This window comes from Notamacropus eugenii, chromosome 3, assembly GCF_028372415.1.
Source record: "Notamacropus eugenii isolate mMacEug1 chromosome 3, mMacEug1.pri_v2, whole genome shotgun sequence".
Classification (NCBI taxonomy): Eukaryota; Metazoa; Chordata; class Mammalia; order Diprotodontia; family Macropodidae; genus Notamacropus; species Notamacropus eugenii.
In genome coordinates, this window is record NC_092874.1 from 284,505,672 (window position 1) to 284,528,259 (window position 22,588).

The 22,588-nt window shown below is 39.9% G+C and overlaps 1 protein-coding gene across 11 annotated transcripts in view; it reads left to right on the plus strand.

Moving 5' to 3' along the window:
* Positions 1-12,281: 12,281 nt before the first annotated feature.
* MYBPC1 (myosin binding protein C1) overlaps positions 12,282-22,588 on the plus strand; it is a 106,928-nt gene continuing 96,621 nt past the window's right edge. For 5 of the 11 annotated variants that reach the window (XM_072655717.1, XM_072655724.1, XM_072655714.1 and 2 more), the window contains exon 1: positions 12,283-12,670. In XM_072655717.1, the coding sequence (XP_072511818.1) occupies positions 12,646-12,670 (25 nt within the window). In that variant the 5' untranslated portion in view covers positions 12,283-12,645. Of the gene's footprint in view, positions 12,671-22,588 lie in introns of all 11 variants that reach the window. The other 6 variants (XM_072655718.1, XM_072655715.1, XM_072655720.1 and 3 more) reach the window with 2 other exon arrangements.

The window sequence follows — 22,588 nt, forward strand, 5'->3', positions numbered from 1 at the left end:
GTCTACAGTCTACATAAAGTAAAATAAATAGTGAATTTCCCCCCAGAATGGAGGAATAAGGAAAGGTTTCCTTTTTTTAAAAGTCTAATTATTTGAGTTCTCTGGTAGTTTGGATTCTGGATAAACCAGAGATTTTGTTGTACATGAGACGTTTCAAACAGAATCATCTTTTAGTTTTATTGGGTTTAGTGCTTTGATCATGAAACCTCTAGGCAGGACCCTGAAAATACAGATAATTAGAACAACACCTGTTTCTATAACCCTTTGAGACTTTCCCCATAGTATTGATTTTTACATTCTCATCTATGAAACAAGAGGGTTGGACTAGATGACCTGAATGATCCTTCTTAACCCTAACCCTACAGTTATCTCCATTTTGCAGAGGAGGAAACTGAGGCTGAGAGGTGAAGTGACTTGCTTGCCTGAACTTGTCAAACAGCTAGGAAATAGGAGTCTTGATTTAAATCCAACTCTCCTGATTTCCTAACTCATTTCATTTTCCCCTCTCCCATACTTCCTCCCTAGTTAGCAATTCTCTAACTAGAAAGGCATCGAGGTCAAAATTCGTAGTGGCTAAAACAATAAATTAAAAGGAATTCTTGGCATTTCAAAAACAGAAACTGATTTTGAAACAAAAGAGATTTCCCTTCTTATAGCCCTCATTGAGTCTCATTTAGACCAGTGTGCAGTATTGAGCCTGGGTCTTTAAAAAGACATTCTAGCCTTGGAGAGGTTCCAGAAAAGGGTAACAACACTAATTTGGGAGATGAAGGGTATGTCTTATGAGCAGAGGCTTAGAGAGCTTAACATGCTTGGGCTTTAAAATGAGGTGGGTGAGACAGTGTATCTAAGGATAGCAGGCAAGGATCTGGGCATGAATTTGTTCTTGGTTCAGGCTAGAACCTCCAGTCACATTGCAGAAAGACAAGAAGGCAGAATTATGGCTTTGGATTTTTTTTTCCATTCTAAGAATGAGGAGCACAAGTACATTTTATTCAAAAGGATGCTTTAAAAACTCCCCGAATTTCCTGGGAGCACAGAGAGCCCTAACTGCTATTTCTAAGAGGCAAAAATGTTTAAATTATTCATAACGGTTACTCCCAGTGACAGTGGGCAGGACCTCTGACTCTAATTATAGCCTTCAGCACATTAAGAAACAAACTAGGAAAAAGGGAAAGACAAAAATTATATAAAATAATCCACTGGGTGATTTAACCCTAACAACCAGTTGTTGAGTGACTACTACATGTAACACACAGTGTTAGGTGAAGAGGGTATAGAAAAAGAAAAAGGCCACACAATCTCTTCCTTCATGGAATTTATGATCTAACCACAGAGATACAACATGGAGCTCTGGACTTGGAGTCAAGAAGACCTATGTTCAAATTCCACTTTGGACATTTACCTGCTTTGTAATCCTGGACAAGTCAGTTTCTCTGTGCCTCAGTTATGTTATCTGTAAAATGGGAGGAGGGGTGGTCTCGTATGGTCTCCCTAAGGTCCCTCCAAGCTCTAAATCTATGGTTCCTATACAAGTAGATAAGTCTGATATTGAGATACAATATGATACAGGAAAAAGAGAACTCAGGAGGAGATTTGAGAAAGGATTAAGTCCTGTCTGCTTGGGAGGCTTAGGGAGTAGTGGTATCAAGGAAGGCTTAAAGGAGGAGCTTTGAATATCATCTTCACAGTGAATTGGAAGCTCCGGAAGGAGAATCTTTTAACTTTTGTTTCCCCAGCTCCCAACACAAAGAAATCACTCAACAAGGCTTTGACAATGGAATTAAACAGGCAGAGATGTGGAAAGAGTGCTGCAGGTAGGAGAGAACAAGAAAAGACCAAGGACCAACTGGGCCGGAGAGAAGGTATATGAAATTAGATTGGAGGCATAGGTTTCTTGGGGGTCTCCTCCAAGTCTTAAAGCTGCAAAGGATGCTAGAGGTCGTATGGTCTTACCCCATACTTTTTACAGATGAAGGCCCTAAGATGTGACATGACCTTTCCAAGGTCACACAGACAACTCTAGAGCCGAGTCAGGATTTAAACTAGGTTCCCTGACTTGAAATCTGGTCCTCTTGCTGCTGTAGTCAAAAGGGGACATATTGGGGAGGACCTCAGATTCCAGACTAATGACTTTTTTTCATATTTTATCTTTTGACAAGTGGAATGATAAGACCAAGGCCTGTACATTAAGAATAAACTGCAGAAGTGGGAGAGCAATTAGGATTTCAGGTTAATAAGGGTTTAAACTAGAGAGGTGTCTGTGTGAACAGAATATGTAAGAGCTGAAATATGAAATGACTGAGATAGGATGGATAGGGCATGACAGTTGATGAGATATAGATGGTAAAGGATGAGAAAGGATCAGGGATTTAATTTAATTCAATGAGTCCTTGTTAAGTGTATGCTGTACACTAGGCACCTGTGTACAGAAACAAAGGGGACTGAGATTTCGAGCCCTCTAGAATAGGAGAATCATGGAACCTGAACAAAAATAGGGACTTTGAGAAGAGAAGCAAACTGGGGGAGGAGGGTGGAGATGGTGTCTTTTTTTTCTATTTCAAGGAAGTGGGATTTCTCCTTGGGATGGCCAAATTCACTGCAATACAAATATTTGTCATTCTCAGGACAATGCGGATCTGCCTCATCTACTCCCTCCTAGAAAATCAGCTCAAATATCTGCGGGTCTTTCAGTTGTCAGCTTGATGATCCAGCAGAACACCAATCAATTTTAAGGGGCTAGAAATGAATATATGATGGAAACACATAAAGCTAACGATGCTGATTTAAGAATACATAGGTTCAGGTGCAGCCCCGCAGTCCACTCCCCCAGTCCTAAAATGGTAGCTCTCAGAAAGCAGAGCAGACCCTGAGCTTTAATTCTTGTACCTTCAGAATTACACTTCCGGTCCCCCTACATCAGATGTGTATGTGGGAACACCAGAGTTGCCCCAGATTTGAGCCAGCCCACTCCTCTTATAATCTCACCAGAGAAAGAAGGAATCTTCTGTTGCAGCAGTGACTGGTCAGACTCAAAGAGACCTCAGTCTCAGGCTAAAAGCAGCCCTGTGTGCAGCATGGCAGGGCACCCTAGGCCAGTGAGAAATGGGTTCCTTACTGTCTTTGTTTTGGACCACCAAAAAGGTCTCTACTTCAAAAAATTTTTCTCTTGAGAATTGACAGGGTGCAGCTCTTTCTAAGAAAGAGAAGCAACATAGGTGACATCATGCCATGCCATCCATCATACCCAACAGGAACTGGCCAGACATTGGTGCCAGTAAGTTTGCTCCCAGATATGGTTTCTCTGTCTCCTAAGACAGTCTTGGGCAAACTATCTTCAGAGTGAAGGCAGAGGGGGGGTGCACAGAGGGATGGCTGGGATTTAGAGTTGAGAGGAATCTCAGAGATCATCTAATCCAAACTCCTTGTTTTATAGATGAAGCAAATGCTTGTCCTGTAGGGGAAGGGCTTGTACACCACAATGGGCTATGGGAAAGTATGGGCTGTTATAATTCCTCATTATCTTCAGGGTCATGATCAAGACACTAAACTCTAGTCTAAGAAACCTAAAAGATTGGTTTTGTTGGAAATTTCTCATATAAAACAAAAATCCCTGTTTATCCAGAATCTAAACCACCAAGAAAGCTCAAATAACCAGAGAGAGAGAGAGAGAGAGAGAGAGAGAGAGAGAGAGAGAGAGAGAGAGAGAGAGAGAGAGATCTTAGCTGATCTCCCAGTCAGAAGTCATGCTTTCATCTTGAGATCTCTGTGCAGCCTCTCATTCACTTAATAGTATTCTAACTTGTATGACAACTTTTTGCAGACCTAACATACCTCTCCCCAGCTACCTTCACACCATGTTCTGTGTTCCATCCTCCACCTCTAACTCATCTATCCAACTCCCACCTTGGGGCTTCTGCTGGTGATCAGTAAACATATTTAGCCTGACCCAGACATGCCATGCTGCTCATACCATGCCACTGTGCATTGTTCTCCTCATGCCCACTCGCCACTTTCTACCTCTAGTTCAGTTTGGGAACATCAAATCAATCCTGCTGTTCCTAGAAAGGACTCGCATTTAATTATCTTATGACAATCTCCATCTCTGTGACTTCCTTGACCAAAACACTCCTCCCTGGCCACCACTCACACCCTATATTTTAATCTTCTCCTAATAAATGTAACCTCCCTGAAGGCAGGGACCTTTTTTAGCCTTTTACCCTATCTTTAGTATGTAGTACAATGCCTGGAACTTAATAAGCTCTTAATAAATGCTTTTTCATGCATTCATTCAAGTTGGAAGAAACTCCCCCTCAAAATCCCATAATTTTATCAATAAGGGGAGGCATGCCTTTACAAAGCAGATCCCAACCCATTCAAGCCTTCTCATCCCACAAAACTCTCCTCCATGTCCTCCCATTAATCCTCTACCCAATGAGCTGAGGACTCTACTCTCCTTTTCTTTACATTACATGGGTCCTAGCGGTGCATATGGGTCATCCATCCATCCATCCATCTATTGTCCTTGGCTCTTGTTACATGAGCAGCCCACTTCATTTTCCTGTTATATGTCCATGTCTCTGACAGCATCCTCTGAAATAGTCCATTGTCCACTTATGCCAACGATGTGCCTCTCCATTACCCCCATAGGTTCATGTTCCAGATTTGTGACCTTGGGTAAATGACTTCACCTCTAGAAGTCTATTTCCTCCTCTGTAAGTTAGTACAATATTCCTTTTCCTGCTTGTTTTATAAAGTTCAAAAGAGAGAATGTGTTAAAGCATTTTGTGAACCAAAAATGGTTATATTATTATTAGAGCACTGAACATTGTTAGATCAAAGAGAATTTTAATAATCATTCCATGGGTCATGCTTCAGCTTTTATTAGTTATGTAATTGTCTAAAGCCTGACTTCATTTGGACCTGGGCTAATTTTAATTTCTTTTAGACCTTGGACATTTAATTTAAGCATGTTCTAATTTTCATGTCTGCATACCTAAATTTAAAAGATTAAAAAAAAATCTGTGCTTCAGAAAGAAAAAATAACCTATTCCTGTGGGGAATGGGGGTGGAGCAGGGAATGGTATGTTTGTTCAAAGCCTACTGTGGTCATAGCTGTCAGAGGCAAATGTGAAATCAAACCATAGACTTAGAGCTGAAAAAGATCTAGTTTAGCCACCTCTGGAGCCAAACAGAGCATGTCCACTCCTGCTTCCATATGATGGATGGCCTTTTTAGTGCTTGAAGGTCACCATCATGTCTGAGTTCACAGTTCTTACCCAGCAAGAACAGAGATGTGGTACCCCAAGGAGACTCAAGAATCCTTGCCATACGAACACTCAACATCCATTTCCTTTCTGAACATTTCAAATGGAAATAATTTGCCACTTTCTCCAGGCAATAATTAGCACTTTCAGATGTTTGTAACAGGCAAACAGACAATCTTTTAAAATAGTTTAAATTCATCAAAACTTGAAATTTCCTCTGGTGAGGCCAGGGACTCTTACCTTTCTTCTACCTTCTGTCTGACTTATAGAAGGTGTTCGATGTATGCTTATTCAATGATTGATTGATTTCTAGCATGAGTGCTTAAAAATCTTTGTCTATATTTTAGTTATTACTGTTGATACCTATCTATCGATCAATCTATTGATCTATCAATCTATCCATTGTTCTTGATCTTATGGGAGCTGCTTATGAAGAACTCCATCTCCCAAGATACATCAGTTCCTGTGCTGCACCTTCGAGTCTGAGATACCAAGAGGTGAGACAGCTTTCCCAGGGTTGCACAACCAGCATGTGCCAGTCATGTGCCAGAGTATTTAGGTGCTGAGGATAGAGCAAAAACAGGCTCTGCCTGTAGAGGCCTCATTCCACTGGGTGAGACAATTTGTAAATAAGTAGGTAATTACACAGCTTGAATCCCACCTTCTGAGGTCCTGGACCTCAGAAGGTGGGATTCAAGCTGTGTGTTAAAGGAATCTAGGGAAACTGGAAGCTGAAAGAGAGAGAGCCTTCCAGGCACCGCCATTCTGGAGACAGCATGGAGGATCATAGAGGGAAGTAGATGTTAGAAGACTGGAAAGCTAGGACAGTATCAGATGGTGAAGGGCTTTAAATGCTAAGCAAAGGATGTTATGTTTGATCTTAGAGCTACCTGAGTTTATTGAATAGGAGTGTGAGTTAGGAAATATCACTTTGGTTGCTAAGGGCAGGATGAATTGGAGACGGGAGACACTCAAAGCAGGGAGACCAAGCAGAAGGCAATCACAATAATCTAGGTGGAAAATGATTAGGGCCCAAACTAAGATGGCGGCCACATGAATGAAGAGGAGAAGAAGACGATAAAAGAGAGATGTGAAGGTAGAAAGAAACTAGATTTAACAACAGATTGTATGAGTGGCATTAGAGAGGTGAGGCTGAAGAGTTAAAGCCTACCACCAAGGTTGTGAGCCTGAGTGACTGAGTGAATGATGGGCCCTGAACAATGATGGGGAAGTTGGAAAGGGGGAAGAGATAATGAGTTATATCTTGGACACGTTTAGATATTCCTAAGGGACATTCAGTTAGAGGTGTCCAAAAGGGAGGTGGAAATGGGGGAGTGGAACTCAAGAGAGAGCAGATGGCCCGATATGTAGATCTGGGCTTCCTCTGCATAGAGATGATCATTGAACCTCTAGAAGCTAGTGACATCACTAAGTGAGATGGGATAAAGTGGAAGAAGCAAGCCCAAGGCAGAGCCTTGGGTGGAAAGTCAGCAAAGGAGACTGAGAAAGAATGCCAGGCAGGGGAAGGAGAATCAGGAAAGGGCAGCACCATGAAAATCTAATAATAATGGCAATGACGACAGCTAGCATTAATGTAGCACCTACTGTGTGCCAGGAACAGTGCTGGGCACTTTACAAGTATTATCTCATGTGATCTTCATAACAACCGTGGGAAATGGTTGTTGTTTCTCTGTTTCCGAAGAGGATGGATGTCTTGATTTGTGCATGAATTGGATTTAAGTGAGGCAGATTTGGGCAAAATCACCAGCCTCACTTTCTTTTCAGGAGTCAGAAATAGGTGCTGTTGTTCTCCCCATTTTAAGGATGAGGAAACTGAGACAGAGGTGAAGGGTCTTACACAGTTAGCAAGTGTCAGAGGTCAACTTTTACTCCAGGCACAGCATTCTATCCTCTGCTTCCTCTATCTCCCTCAGAAAAGAGAGTATTCAGAAAGAAAAAGTGGTGGACATTTCAAATACCACAGAGAGTTCAAGAAAAGTAAGGAAAAGTTCATTAGGTTTGACAAATAAGAGATGATTGGTAATTTCTCAGAGGACGATTTCAGCTGAATGAGGCAAGATTTGAAACCAGATCTTTCTGAGCCTCTGGTTATCTCTATCCATGATACCTCCTTCATAGAAGACCTCTCTTCTTGCTGTCCTTCATAGATTTCCATTTTCACTTCCAACACTCCCATATTCAGTCATGCTCAACATACATATGTACATATCAAAGAAGATTCTATACCATTACTAGATAATCTATACCTGTCTCTACTGTTTCATATGCCAGTCACAGCGCCAACTCCCCTTACCTGGCTTTCAACTTTATCCCTCACCTGCAACTGCTCTTAGATTACTAATGACCTATTATTAATTGCCATATTAATGACCTTTTCTCAGTGTTTATCCTTATTTCTCATCAGCACTCAACACTACTGACCACCCTCTTCTCCTAAACACTCTCTCATCTGTGGATTTTCATTACAAAAAGCTCTCCTGGTGATCCTCCTACATATTTGCCTTCTTCTAAACCCTCTGTCCCACTCTTTTAAGTGGGACATATCTCAGGGCTCTGTCTTTGGTGCTGTTGTCTTTCTAGAATAAGTTTTTAGCGATCTCTTTAACTTGATGAATTCAACTGCTGCCTCTTTGTAGACAACTCCCAGATCTTGAAGCTAAGAAGGGAAGTGCTTGGTATCCTAACGATCCTCGGTGTTGACCTCTATCATTGGAATTATTCTTGAGTAATAGTTGTTTTGGTAATAATGAGATCCCCTTCCATGCCCTTTTAGTGCTAAAAGGGAAGGTTTTAGAGGTACTCTGATAATTTTCTATGGTTCTACTTGCTTTTCTTCTACATGGAATACATTTTTTTAGGTAAAGGAAGCATTAAGAAGTTTTAAGAGGGCTTACTCCTGTTGAATATGAAGGACTGAGAACGTTGTTTTACTGACAAAATAATTTCAAGCTGTCTAAAAGTTCTTAGTTTTTGCTATTTCTTTATGCTTATGCATTAGCTTTATGGACATTTGTTTCAGAATTCTGAACAGGAAGCATTCCTAGTGGTGAAGAATATCTTTAATAATAAATCAGTAAGAATGTATTTGTTTAGAAATGAGTGTAACATTGAGTAATAGTAAGGCAAGTATAGAATTCCCAAGTGTCTCATACAGTTTTTGGTGTCTGTGAAGCAAGGATCTCCCAAGTGAACTATTTAGAAGGGGAAAACATTTGTTCATAACTGATTACTAATCAGTTTCCAATAAGTAAGATATTCAGAGAAAGTTCTCTTCATGGTAGAATTTTAGTAAAAACAAAATAAAAACCCAGTTTTCTTTATTGTGCTGTGTAAGTGCAAACAGTGAATATGAAATTAGAAAGTTTATTTGTTTACAATTCATTTTTATTAATTATCTCAAATTTCTTCCTCCCATGAGTATGGCTGCCAGCTTGATGCTTTGACACCATTTTTTTTTTGGAGTTTGTAATGGCTTAGTTTCCTTTGGTAGATTTTTGTTATGGGAGAGAGGGGTAGTTTATTATTAGAGGCAACTGTTGATGCAGTGAATAAAGCACTGGACCTGGAATCAGGAAGACCCGAGTTCAAATCCAACCTCAGACACTTAAGTAGCTTTGTGACCCTGGGCAGGTCACTTAACCCCTGTGTCTCAGTTTCCTTAACTACAAAGTGGACATAATAATAGCACCTTCTTTAAAGGGTTGTTGAGGATCCATTAAGATAATATGTGTAAAAAGCCTGTAGCACAGTGCCTAACGTAGTAGGTTATATATAAATGCTTATTCCATTCCCTTCCATACCCTTCTATTGATGTGTCTGCCAGTGACTGTCTTTCCACACACTTAATATCAACATTAAGCACAGTGAGAGCTCATATTTTTTTTTCAGAATTCATTTAATTTTCTGAAAGTAAAAATGTATTCTGTTGTGGAGTATCACTCACAAAAGGCTGCCTGTCGGTTTTACTATAATAACCAGAAATACCCTGGCATAGATAGATTATTTTTATTAAAATTGCATGTAGATAGGAAGGAAATTTATTTTGGTAATAATATTATCTGAGATTTTCCCCATACTTTAATATCTTCCTCTTGTCTTATTTCAGTAGAACTGTTTCCTTAACACCCTCAGTTAATCAACAAGTATTCATTAAGCTCTCATTCTGTGCCAGGGGGGCAGCTAGGTGGTGCAGTGGATAGAGTACCAGTTCAGGAGTCAGGAGGACCTGAGTTCAAATTTCACCTCAGACACTTGACATTCACCATCTGTGTGACCTTGAGCAAGTCACTTAACCCCAATTGCCTCATCCTGGGTCATCTCCAGTCATCCTGATGAATATCTGGTCACTGGATTCAGATGGCTCTGGAGGAAAAGTGAGGCTGGTGACCTGTGCAGCCCTCCCTCACTCAAAACAAAGTCAAGTGCAAGTCACGTCATCATTTCTCTGATAGCATGGTCTTCTTCTACAGTGAAGGATGAACACACACGTCCATGACGCCATGCTCCCTCTCCAGTCAGGGGTTACATAATTCTATATCAGTCAAGTGGAACCAGGTCATGTTGTGATTCCATAAATAGAAATCTAGCTAATGAGGAACCTCATTTTTAATCTCCCTTCAATATGCCACCTCTTGTCATTTCTTGCTCTCAGACTTCATCTGCATTTCAGCTTCCTCCAAGAATCAAGCATTTTGATTGACTAAGGACTGAGAACTGCCTCAGTCACACCAACTTCCACCCAAGTTATAAGATCTTCTGGCAGATGTGCATGTCAGTAAAGGGAGAAGTATCTTATACCCTCTGAGTTTCTTTCTATAGTGTGTCACAAGCCAGTAATGTCCCATCACCTCTTTGGTGGCATGCATGAAATCTGTTTGTCATTGTAAAGATTCTCCTGCAATCTGAGATGTTGTCCTTGAACGTGTCTCATATGAAATTGTCCATGTGCTGGAGATGCTGAAAAGTGATCCCTCTGCAGGATGGTCCTATGTACAGTCAAGGGCACCAAACAAAATAGCCCCTTCAGGGAGCCTGCTGACATATCAGAGGGGAGAGGGGACTCAGAAACCCATGGATCTGGCCCAGCATTTTAGAAGCAAGGAAATGAAAGCCCAGAGACTTTCCCAAACTCACACAGAAAATAGATAACCAACCTGGGATTTGAACCCAGGGCTTCTGACTCCAAATCCAGTGCTCAGAATTCTAAAAAAATCATAGAAAATCAGAACCTCAGAGGTCATTCTGTCTTAACTCCGTTACAATGAAATCAGAGCCCAGACAGATGAAGTGCCTTGTTCAAAGACACACGTTCAGGACTAGAACTTCCAAATGAGAACACTTTGATTGGGTTTTTGAATAGTATGACATCTCAATGTTAACTTGCCAAAGGTAAACTATTTCGTTTAAAATAATACCAAATTAAAAGTTTTTTTTTCAAATGGTTACCTATAGGCTACCTGACAGCCTTTAGTAGTATCCAGGAGCAAAAGAAAAAAATTATGTGATAATGACATCTGTAGTTGTATAAGAGATCTAGCATCAAGGATAACCTTGGATGATGTTCCTGTCTTTCTACACTCTTTGCAAAGGAAGTTGTCTCAGGTGTTTTTTGGGGTTTTTTTTTTGGTTAAAGTATGGCACTGATGAGATGATGCGAGAGCCAGGAGGAAAATTGGATGAGAAAGTGTGGATGCCACAGCCCAAACCCATCATCTCATCACCCACCTCTGCAAAAGCAGCCCCAAGCATATCCCAGACTCCCAGGAGCAGAGGCCTGGGATCATCTTCCCCTGCTCCCTCATTTAAAAAAAAAAGCCAGGCCAGAGAGAGGAAGTCACTTAGTCAAGGTCACACAGGTAGAACTGTGGGATCACCAGGTCCTGTGATGCCAAATCCCCTTCTTTTTTAATTCTCATCAAACAGAAAAAGTAACTTCCAAGTCTTTCGTTGTGAGCTGTTCTTACTAATGGGTAAATGATTTCAACTCACTGTTCTTGGTTTATTGATCTGTTGTTCCATGATAACTTTCTAAGGAATTAACCAGTTTTGAATAGATTTGGCACATTCCTAAAAGCAAAGATATTCAGTCACACTTTAGGGTAGATTTGTCCATGCTTTTGAAATAAAATGGTGAGAGGCTTCCCATATGTCTTTCACTGCCAGCATTTAGGCAGTTTAAAAGTCTCTGTAGGATGGCAAATGGAGCTAGATTTATGTCAACTTTGTCCTGCCTGGAGTAGACAGTAAAATCAAGAAGTCAGCATGGATATCTAGTTTGACTTTAGGTGTCTTGTACAAAAATAAAAATTATCATATGATAGAATCATCAGTTGTTAATGAAAAGCCAAATGAGTGTATAATTCCATCAAAGGTATTTCCTGATTTTTTATCTTAGTGAAAAAGTAAAAGTGTCAATTACTCTAGCATGAATCTGTAGGCTATGTGGCAAAATCTTTTGATTTCTGAACCTGGTGAGGGTGAGAACTAGGTTGATGGAGAGAGAAAGGAGGGGGCAGGGCAGAGAAAGGTTGAGATAGAAGGAGAGAGAAAAAAAGAAAGAAAAGAGTGAAAGGAGAAGGAAGACAGAGAAAGAGTTGAGAGAGAAAAAAGAGGAGAGCAAAGGAAGGAAGAGCAGAGAGAAAGGAAAAGGGTAGATTGAAAGGGAGGTGAGAAAGAGAAAGGAGAGAGGAAAGAGAAAAGCTAGGAAAAAAGAGAAGGAGAAAAGAGGGAGAAGAGAAAGAGGAAGAGAAAAGTGTACAGGGAAGAAAAGGGAGAGGGAGAAAGATGGAGAAAGAAGGAAAGGATGGAGAAAGAGAAGAGAGAGAAGGTGAGAGAAGAGGGGAAAGAGAAAGGAGGAGAAAGAAAGGATTAGAAAGACAGTAAAAGGAGAAGAGAGAAGGGAGGGGAGAGAGAAAGGAGGGAAAACAGAGAGAAAAGAGAGACAATGGAGGGGAAAGAGGAAGGAGGGAGAAGAAAAAAGGAACCGAAGATGAGAGGGAGAAAGGAAGGAGGTAGAGGGAAAGAGGAGAGAGAATGAGAGCATGCAGCTGTAGCTGCTGAATTTAGAAAGTCAGAGGTGCTCTCCCTCCTCAGCCACATGAGCTGAAGTGGAGATTCCTTCCAATGGTAGGGAGAGTGCAGAGTGCAGACAACAGATGTGAGGGAGCGGGGGCTCCCATAGCTGTCAAGTTCCAGCATCTCTGCACGGTGGACAGAGGAGGCGCCAGTGTGATTGAGTGCCCCAGGCCATATATAAAGCCCAGGAATTCTCCCCATCTGCTTGTCAAACTGACCAGCATCTCTCAGCAGGCCTTGGAGTCTCCACCATCCAGCACAGGGAAGAAGAAAGGTCTCCACAATGCCAGAACCCACCAAGAAAGAGGGTAAGATATCTCTCAGCCTTTTCATTGTATTTTAAGAAACTAAAAGATCCAATTAAAAAAATATATATATCTGATAACCTGGATGTCATCAGTGTGACTTAGGGAGGAAATGTCATATCAGGGAATTTAGGTCATATGATTGTGTTGTAGTAAGAATCCTGCTCCCCCAAAGGATAAAACTTTTAAAGATGAAACAAACCTGACTTATAGCATTTAATGCAATAGAGGGGGGAAAAAAGCTGATTCCCAAAGTTTATAAAGGAATTTTGCTTAGAATAACCAGAACTTTAATCCTATGGGTCCTCACAATTTGAAGCATTTATTTTGGGAAGTTACTTTTTCAGGTGTATTTCTTCAGACTTCCACCACTAAAATCATTCATCAGAAACATTTCAAGTTTATGTGTGATGTTTGAGGTAAGACTTGAAATGCCTTCTTTTAATAGACTGAATTAATAAAGGAGATAAGATTTCAGATGAAGAAAGTTCAGGACAGTCAAACAAACATTCAATATTGTTTTGCTAATGTCGGAAATACAAGCCTAAAGCATTCATGGGAAACTATCAGAATAGAAATCTTTGACAGATTTGAATTAGTTCACAGTTTATGAAACTGTATTGCCCACTGGATTATTCAATTCTCTTGGTTATCCATAGGATATATCAGATATATAGAAAAAGACTATGCCTATGTGGCTCATTAATATGATTTGTTCTCTTGAGAATTTTATTGGACATTTTATTTGATAATTTTACAGTTTTTAGATGGCTTAATGGAGAAGAGTGAATATATCCTCCAATGAGGAAAATTTTCCCATTGTACAGGAAAAAAATTTATCAGTAAAAAGAGCATTCTGGAAATTCATTTTATACATAGGTAAATATTCTCCTGTCCCCCTTTTGAACTTCATCATTTAAAATGAATGAAAATGATAAAAATTCATAACTTACTTTAATGTAGCATGACTAAATTTGGTTTTACATTACTTACATTCCTTCAAATTAATAGCACAAATGCCAGGCTTAGTTTTGGAAGAGAAATCTTCAAAATGAAATCATTTCATCCCACTAATCTTTCATTTATTGCTTACTACACCCTTAAAATCTGTCCATGCAAATTAGAATAGATGATAATTAGAAGAGACCATAAGGGACAAATTAAGAAGCAGCTAGTTCTTGCCAACTTGTTTTCAATTTTTTTGAATGCTTTCCAGTCATTCCTTTGTAGACCCTTGGAAAAGAAGCTGCACATTCTTGGGTTCCGAGTTAAACTATGAAGGAAAATGCATGATTTGAAGTATCTTTTCAATATATTTTCTTTAGGTCATTAAGCCGGGAGTGTTGACAGGCTGGGGTGATCAGTTTACTAGCTGGCCTTACTTAGTACTGGAGGACAATGATGGATGAAGTATCCCGCCCAAAATAGCCGCACCAAATGCATGCATGAATATGGTAGCTTAATCCAGAATCTCAGGCTGAGAGTCCAAACCCTTCTAAAGTGTCTGATTTGTGATGCAAATGATTTACATGTGCATTAAGTGTCCCCTTTATTTGATCTGTCACTTGACTGGCCACTCCAAGGTTTACTGGGGGAGGAATGCCTTCTGTGATGTCTGACTAAAACTAAAATGTTGTTTCTACACTTTTTAATTGCCCTGAATTTATGAAGGACCAGGCTGGGTTAGTCCATTTCAAACTCAAAAGTGTATGATTAGCAGACAGATGCTCCCAGATGCCAGTGTTTTTCTGTGACTTTCCTTGGTTCTGATTGCAGCAAGACCCTAGTCAGGGCTGCCTTGACCCCTGAATTTTCTGACCAATGAGAAGGACTGGTTTAGCATTCCTCAATGACATCTGCATGCATAGTCAGGTTTTAAAAATATTTGTTGAACTATTCTGGAGTTCATGGAGGGAAAGAATTCTGAAAGATTTCCTTTCCCCGCAGCATCACTGTCAAAGCTCTGTTATTAATATAGATCTTTAACCATATAAAGAGAAAGATTTTTGTTTTATCACTATAAATAAGTTCATTTCAAATAGGGATTTCTTGTATCTGTGACTCCAACATCTAGCTCAGGTAGCACACAGAAGGTGCTTAATAAATGCTTGTTGGTTGATTGGCTTATCACAAGCATTCTTATATCCCATAATATGTAGGTAACATGGTACAGATAGATGACAGAGTAGATAGAGCACCAGATTTGGAGCTTGTTTGGAGCTGGCAAAGCCTGGGTTTGGAGCAAGTCTGCATCACGGTGCTGGGGGTGGCAGCTCTCTGTTGTGTAGGATCTGTCCTTTGTTCTTGAAGAGGACCATGACATCAGGAACGTGGTGCCATGACTAGCAATTGAAATGGATTTAAGTGAGGGAGGGCTGTGCAAAGTCACCAACCTCACTTTCTCCTCCAGAGCTAGAAGCCAGATAGGTCAGAACAACCAGAGACAGTCCATCTCTAAGATGGCAGCTTTCTCAGACTTCCAGTGCCAGAGGAGGTCTCTATCAACTTAACTTGGTCGAGATATTTCCCTGTACCAATCAAATCAGAGGTTCAGTTCCTATTCCCTAATATAGTATATAGTGCAGGACCAGAGGTGATTCTTGTTCCAAATGAAGTGATTAATAGCAGCTAGCATTTGTATAACACTTTGAAGTTTACAAAACTTTACATATTTTGTCTCATTTGATACTGGGAGGATCAAATATTGTTAGTATGCCCATTTTATAGATGAGGAAACTGACTTAGAGGTTAAGTAAATATTATTATGATTGTATTAGAGGATCATAGTTGGTTCTTATTATTTCGAAGAAAAGCACAGTGTGACAAAGCTTCACAAAGTAATTCCCAGGTTATAGAAATAATTATTTGATTTTGATCACTATGTGATAGAAAAATATCCCCAAATCACTAGCAAATAGCATGGCCAGATAATTCAGGATGCTTTCATAGGATCTCTGGATTTGAGAGAAGGGATCTTTGAGGTCAACTAGCTTTATTCTTTTTTTACTTTCTTTATTTTTCTTGGATTTTGTGTGTGTGTGTGTCTTCTTTTGCAACATGGCTAATACAGAAAAATGTTTTGTATGACTTCACATGTATATTCTATATTATATTGCTTGCTTTCTTAAGGGGCAGTGGAGGGGTGGGAAGGAGAAAGAGGATTTGGAACTCAGATTTTAAAAACTGAATGTCGAAATTTTTAAAAATGTAATTGGGAAATATTTAATGTAATAATTTTTTTTAAAGAGGTTAACTAGCTTAGCCCTCTTACACATGCATACTTTACAGAGGGGTAATGGAACCTACGGAGTTTAAGCAACTTCTCCAAAGTCATGTAGGTAATAAGCAGCAGACCCAAGCCCTCTGACTGTGTGCCCAGGACCTTCTCCACCCACCTGCACTGCCTCTGTCCTGGGGAGCCAGTAAGGCAACGTTAGACTACATCTAGGCAATCCAGAGAGAGCAAAAGACGGAGCTTCCTCTTGTCCAACAGAGATTTGGAGTTTTACATTTGGTGTCCACCAAAGTTTACATGACCTTGTGCATGGACGGGACCTGCTGATGTCATTTCTGTAATCCTGCCGGCTTTTACATATGCCTTCTGACTGGCTAGTCCTCACAGTTCAAAGAATTTGATTTAAAAATTGTTGTTATAAAATAGTGCTACGAGTAATGATAATAATAAACTAATAATAGAAATGAGAGGCAAAACAGCATAGGAGATAAATAGCCAGTCTCAGAACCCGGAAGGCCTGAGTTCGGGCCCTGTTCTTTTCATATCTTGTCTGTGTAACCCCAATAACTTCTCAGGTAACCCTGAATAGTTCCTGGCTGGCGCTGGCAGAGGGAGTTACCTTACTGGGAGTTATTTACACCAATAAAATTATAGGTCCTCTCTAAAAAATTTATATCAATAATAGTTAGCATTTATATAAGCTTTAATGTTTACAACACACACAATTTAATTCTAGCTGCCTCCCTGTGAAGTATGCACTATAGCTATTATTATCCCCATTTTGCAGATGAGGAAACTGAAGCTCAAGGAGCTTTAGCAACCTGCCCATCCATGGTCACACAGGCAAAGTCCATAAATAGTCAGGCAAGGTATTTTTCTTCAAAAGGATGAAAAAATGATCAAATAAATAATATAGCCCTTCTATTAATAAATCTACATTCTAGCATTTTGTCCTTGGGAATATAGAAACTCATTCAGCATCCCAGACAATCTTTTTTTTTTTTTTAATTTTCCGACTGTGATTTGCTGGCACTAGCATTGGTCATGTTCACCATAAGCCACTTCCTGAAAGACAGCAACATGAACCGAGCAGGCCACCAAGGTGGTGGGCTTTGGCAGCCTTCCCGAGCTAATTTCATACCATTGGCAGAAACCCTCCCACCAGGGCAGATGTGCCTAAGACTGCAGGTTATGGTTTTTTGTTTTGTTTTTTAGCAAGAACAGCATTCTGTTAACAACAGGAATGCTTCCTATGACTCAGAAGGGAACCACTGGCCCAATCCAGCTGCCTTGTCAGTTTTGGAGATCCGGGGACCCTCTCAAGAGCAAGAGAGAGTTAGTAGTTCAATAAAGAGAGTTTTAAGCATTTTTAGGTGTCTGAACCAAAATGATATTCACATGGTTCCCCATAAACCTACAAGGGGCTAATTCTAAGAGTTTGGCAATGGGTCTGAGTCTTAGAGAGGAGGAAGGTCAGATACAGAGAATTCTAATGAAGTCTCATTAAAGACAGACATATCTTAATCCACTGAGAGTATTCCTAGTGACCTAGGGAGCCCCTTTTGGAAAGAAAGAACATTCTATTTTACCATCCCATTGTTATCTCTATAATGCAGGCAGATGCTGCATTTTATTTCACATCTGGGAGCCTTACTGTTTGTAACGTCCCCCATTCCTAATCATCCCTAATCACCCACCCAGACCAGAAAACCCAAAACAAAACTCGCAAAATAGAGCATTGGTCTATTGAGAACAAGATTTGTGACTTTGTGAGGCCAGTAAAGAATACGTCTTGGACTCTCAAGAAGAGGCCTTTGTGATCTCTTGGTCTATCAAGAATAAGACTTATGGTCTAATAAAATTGATTAGGATAGCCTAATAAAACAGCTTGAGAGAGACTGGAGGAAAGGACTTCAAGTGCGTGTCATTCTGTTGCTATTAACATCTGGTGGTTTTATCTCATTAGTCTAGAAAGGATCCTTCCATTGGTCAGTCCTACACCTCCCATCCCAGCTCCCCATTTTAAGAATCATGTTATGAAACTGAAACATTGTAACCATTCTTTATTTTCTGATGGTCTTTGAAAGATTGTTAAAAAAAAAAAGGGATCCTTATACATCAAACAAACCTCATTAACAGGAATTTATTAAGTATCTACTATGTGCTAACCACTATGCCAGGTGCTAGGGATACTTTGAATGAACAAATTGCTATCTATCCTAAAGGAACTTATTTTCTAATAGAGAGTATCATATCCTAATCTGATTCCTAGGTAAATTATCATACTTCTTTTTTCATCTCTAGAGAAATGAACTTCCAAGACTACTTTCTGCAGAACAGGCTGAAGGGATGCCTTAAAGCTTCACTCTCACAAAATTACACTTTTACTAAGAATCAGAACCACTTTCCCCTTGAACTGAGAGAGGCTTTTGTTTGGGAACACAAAGATTGAACCTGAGTATGCATTCAACTGTGGCTTTTTGAAAATTAATGCCTTCTTGGAAGATTTATGCAGCATATTTAGGACAAAGAAACATAGGAAGGGAAAAATCAATCAATTAACATTTATTTTGGAATTAGAAGAGCTTGGTTCAAACCCAGTGAGCATTCATTAAATACCTATTACGTAGGAAAGACTTCAAGACAGAGGTGGAGGCTGAGCTAAGTCTTGAAGGAGCAAAGGCTTCTGAGAGATGGATGGAGCACATTTCAGACATGGAAGAGAGCCTGGGTGAAGGCACAGGACCAAAGATGGGATGATACGTATTAAGGGAATATAGGACAGTCCAAACTGACAGGAAGATAGAGTAGATGAAAAAGATTAATATGATAGCTGGAAATTTCAGTGTGAACTATATCATAGAGGATTTTAAGTACTAAGCCAATGAGTCTGTGCTTCCTACTGGAGGTAATAGGGAGTCACTGATGATTTTTGAGCAGAGAATTGACTCAGACTGTCTTTAAGAATACTATAAATTTGGGGCAGGTGGTGCAGTGGATAGAGCACCAACCCTGGAATCAGGAGGATCTGAATTCAAATGTGGTCTCAGGTACCTGACACTTACTAGCTGTGTGTCTTTGGGCAAGTCACTTAACCCCAATTGCCTCACCTAAAAAAAAAAAAAAAGATTATTATAAATTTGGTCAAAGCACTTAACTTCTCTGTGTCTCAGTTCCTTCATATGTAAAATTATGGGGAGAACTGGATGATCTCTAAGTCCCTTCCAACTGTAATATTGTATGCCTTTTGTACTACATCGCATCTTGTTCTCTTCTGATGTTTCCGTTTTTTTTTATCCAGCATGTTACGTTGATCTCAGGTCTCTTTACATAAGGTCTTTTTTGGGAGCAAGGCATCATACCAAGGACAGTTAATGGATTACTCTTGTGCCTTCGAAATTTAGAGTATTGCCTTTTTGTTCCAGTTCTTTTGACACTGTGTTTTACGTAAGTTTCCTTTTTTTCAATGGTTTGGATCAGGAGAGTTTCCATAAATTCTTTCCTTTTTGGGCTTTTAAAGACTTGATGTTCCAACTTTGGGTAAGCATGAAAACTAGGTATTTGTGTGGCAGCCTTTGTTACCTCTCCCCTATTTCTAAGCATGGCTCAAAGTTTTGCTAATGGGCCAGGGAAGGAACCAGGGCCATGCCATGCCATGTCATGTGAACCCTCCTCTCATATTTACTCTTTGACCTTCATCCTCCACCCTAGTGACACAGGATGATTTCTCACTTCCAAATTTTTGAGGGAGAAAAATCTTTCTCCATGACTTAAATGGGTCAAGAAATGCTGTTGATTTGAAAGGTTGATTTTGTTTGGGAAAGAAGAAATTATTTTACTCCTGACTTTAGTGGGAAACCATGACCAACATGACCAAAATGTCATCTTTTTCTCCTCTCGTTATCTCCCCTGAGAAAATTTGTTCTGCTATCCTAACAATCTGTGGGGTGGTTTAGTGTGTCTCTTTACGGGAATGCCCAGAAGGGAACTGTACACTAGAGGGGGCTTTGCACTTGGCAAGAGTCGTCCCCTCAGTCGGCTGGCTGGCTGCCTTTCTGGAACTCCATGCCGCACCTGTTAGGAAGATAAATAAAGGACGGGCCAATTCTTTCCTCTCATAGGTCCTAAATATATCACTTTGAAAAAGCTTTTGAAAAACAAGCTACATCCTCGCTTCTCATCCAGCATGTCTTCGGAAGAGTCACTCTTGTTCTCGGGTCTCTCAGAGCTGAAACTGAGTCCAGAGGAGGCCTGTGAAGGGCTCTTTCAAAGGCAATGAAAGATGACACCCTGCTTGCAAGAGCTACAGTGTTCTGGCTGTATCTGTAGGACCAAAGAGAAGGGGAGAAGGAGTGGAGAGAGTCCTAGGCTTAAAGGCAGGAAGAACTGGGTTCAGATTTCATCACTGATGTTAACTATGCAGCTACGGGCAAATTTCTTGATCTCTCCAAACCTCGGTTTTCTTTTCTGTAAAATAGGGATGATGCTGTATTAGCAAAGGTAGCTCCCACCCTTTAGGTTGTTGTGAGGTAAAGTACTTTGCCAATTTTAAGATTCTCTCTAAATAGCAGCTTATCATTTTCACCTTGTTAGGGAGTTTCCTCAGTGCATTTGGCTATAGGGGAGAGAAGAGGAAAGGAATATGCATATATATATGTATATGTATATATATGTGTGTATATATATGTATATGTATATATATGTGTGTATATATATGTATATGTATATATATGTGTGTATATATGTATATGTATATATATGTGTGTATATATATGTATATGTATATATATATGTGTGTATATATATATATATATATATATATAGATAATATATATATATATATATATATATATATATATATATATATATATATATATATATGCCAGGCACTTTACAAATATTATTTCAATTGATCCTCACAACAGTCCTGTGAGGTAGGTGCTGTTATTACCCCCATTTTACAATTGAGGAAACCGAGGCAGCAGAAGTTAAGTGACTCTCCCAGTGGGACACACAGCTTGTAAGTGTCTGAGACTGGATTTGAACTTGTCCAGGCCCTCTGCTCTCCCTAGCTGCTTCAGAAACTGCCACAGGACACAGTTTGGTGGTTTCAGCTTCAAGTGGATCTGAGAATGTTTTCTTAGTTGAAGTATTTTCAAAATAGCCCAGCCAATGAGAGGAATGCTGAAATAGATATCCTAACCTAGAAGGAAATCACCTCGGCAAATGTTGCTTTAAGAAAACTGAAATTGTAATTTTAAATATATGTGTGTGTATGTATGTGTACATGTGTATACATATATATACATACGCATATGTACACACATATATGCATGCATATATACATATATAGATCTTAAATTTGCAAAATTCAAATAATTCATCTGGCTTCAATTTCATTTCCATTCAACAAGCGTTTATTAAACTACTGCTATGTGCCAGGTACCATACTAGGTTCTGGGGATACAAAAAGACAAAAACTAGACCATCCTGCCCTCAGAAAGGTTACGTTGAGGAAGAGATGTAGCTTATATACTGATAAGTAAATACAAGTTATATACAAAAGAAACACAAAGAAATGGGGAAGGGTAGTAACGACTGGGAATTTACTGGGGCATAGAAGTGAGAAGGGAATCCAGAGAGGCTTCCTGTACAAGGTAATACTTAGACTGATCTTGAAAGGAAGCATGGGTTCTGAGAGGCAGAGCTAAAAAGAGAGAGCATTCCAGATATAGAGTTGGAATGTCGAGTACAGAGAGAGAGAGAGAGAGAGAGAGAGAGAGAGAGAGAGAGAGAGAGAGAGAGAGAGAGGGAGAGAGAGAGAGAGGGAGAGAGAGAGAGAGAGAGAGAGAGAGAGAGAGAGAGAGAGAGAGAGAGAGGAGAGAGAGAGATAGAGAGAGAGAGAGAGAGAGAGAGAGAGAGAGAGAGAGAGGGAGAGAGAGAGAGAGAGAGGGAGAGAGAGAGAGAGGACAGAGAGAGAGAGGACAGAGAGAGAGAGAGAGAGAGAGAGAGAGAGAGAGAGAGAGAGAGAGAGAGAGAGAGAGAGAGAGAGAGAGAGCATGTGTGCGTGTGTGCGTGTGTAATCAGCCAGGGAAGCCAGATCCAAAGAAACAATGACTCTTCCCCTCAGGAGCTCTCTTTCAACTGGCTTTGTCTTTTGGAGAAATGTGGGTGCAGCCAAGGAGGAGCATCATTTACGTCCTCATTAGAGTTTTAAAAGTCTGTTTCATTTGAATTTGATTTTCCGCAGTTCACTTATTGAAGTTCATCACTGAAGTCATTTACCTGTACTTTTACGAATACTTAGAATAATTTGTTTATTCACTAGGGATTTCTTTCTTCCTACTCTCCTCTTTAATCTTGTGAACTCTATACTAAGAAGGCCAAAAACACCCTTCCCACCCAGAGTGTGAGACATTGTCTCCTTTGTTGCGCTGAATGGTGAGGGCTAAAATCTCTTTAGTTTTTTTTAAGCAGTTCAAATTTATATAGTTCTTTATTATCTACAAAGTACTGTGAGGAAGCTGTTACCATCCCTGTTTTGTAGATGACAAAACGAAGGCACAAAGAGGTTAATTCACTGCCCAAGTCACCCAGAAATGTCAGAGTAAGGCACTTACTCAAGACTCTGCTTTGACGTCATTGCTGTCACACCATGCCATACTACCTCTCTAAAGCTCTGATTT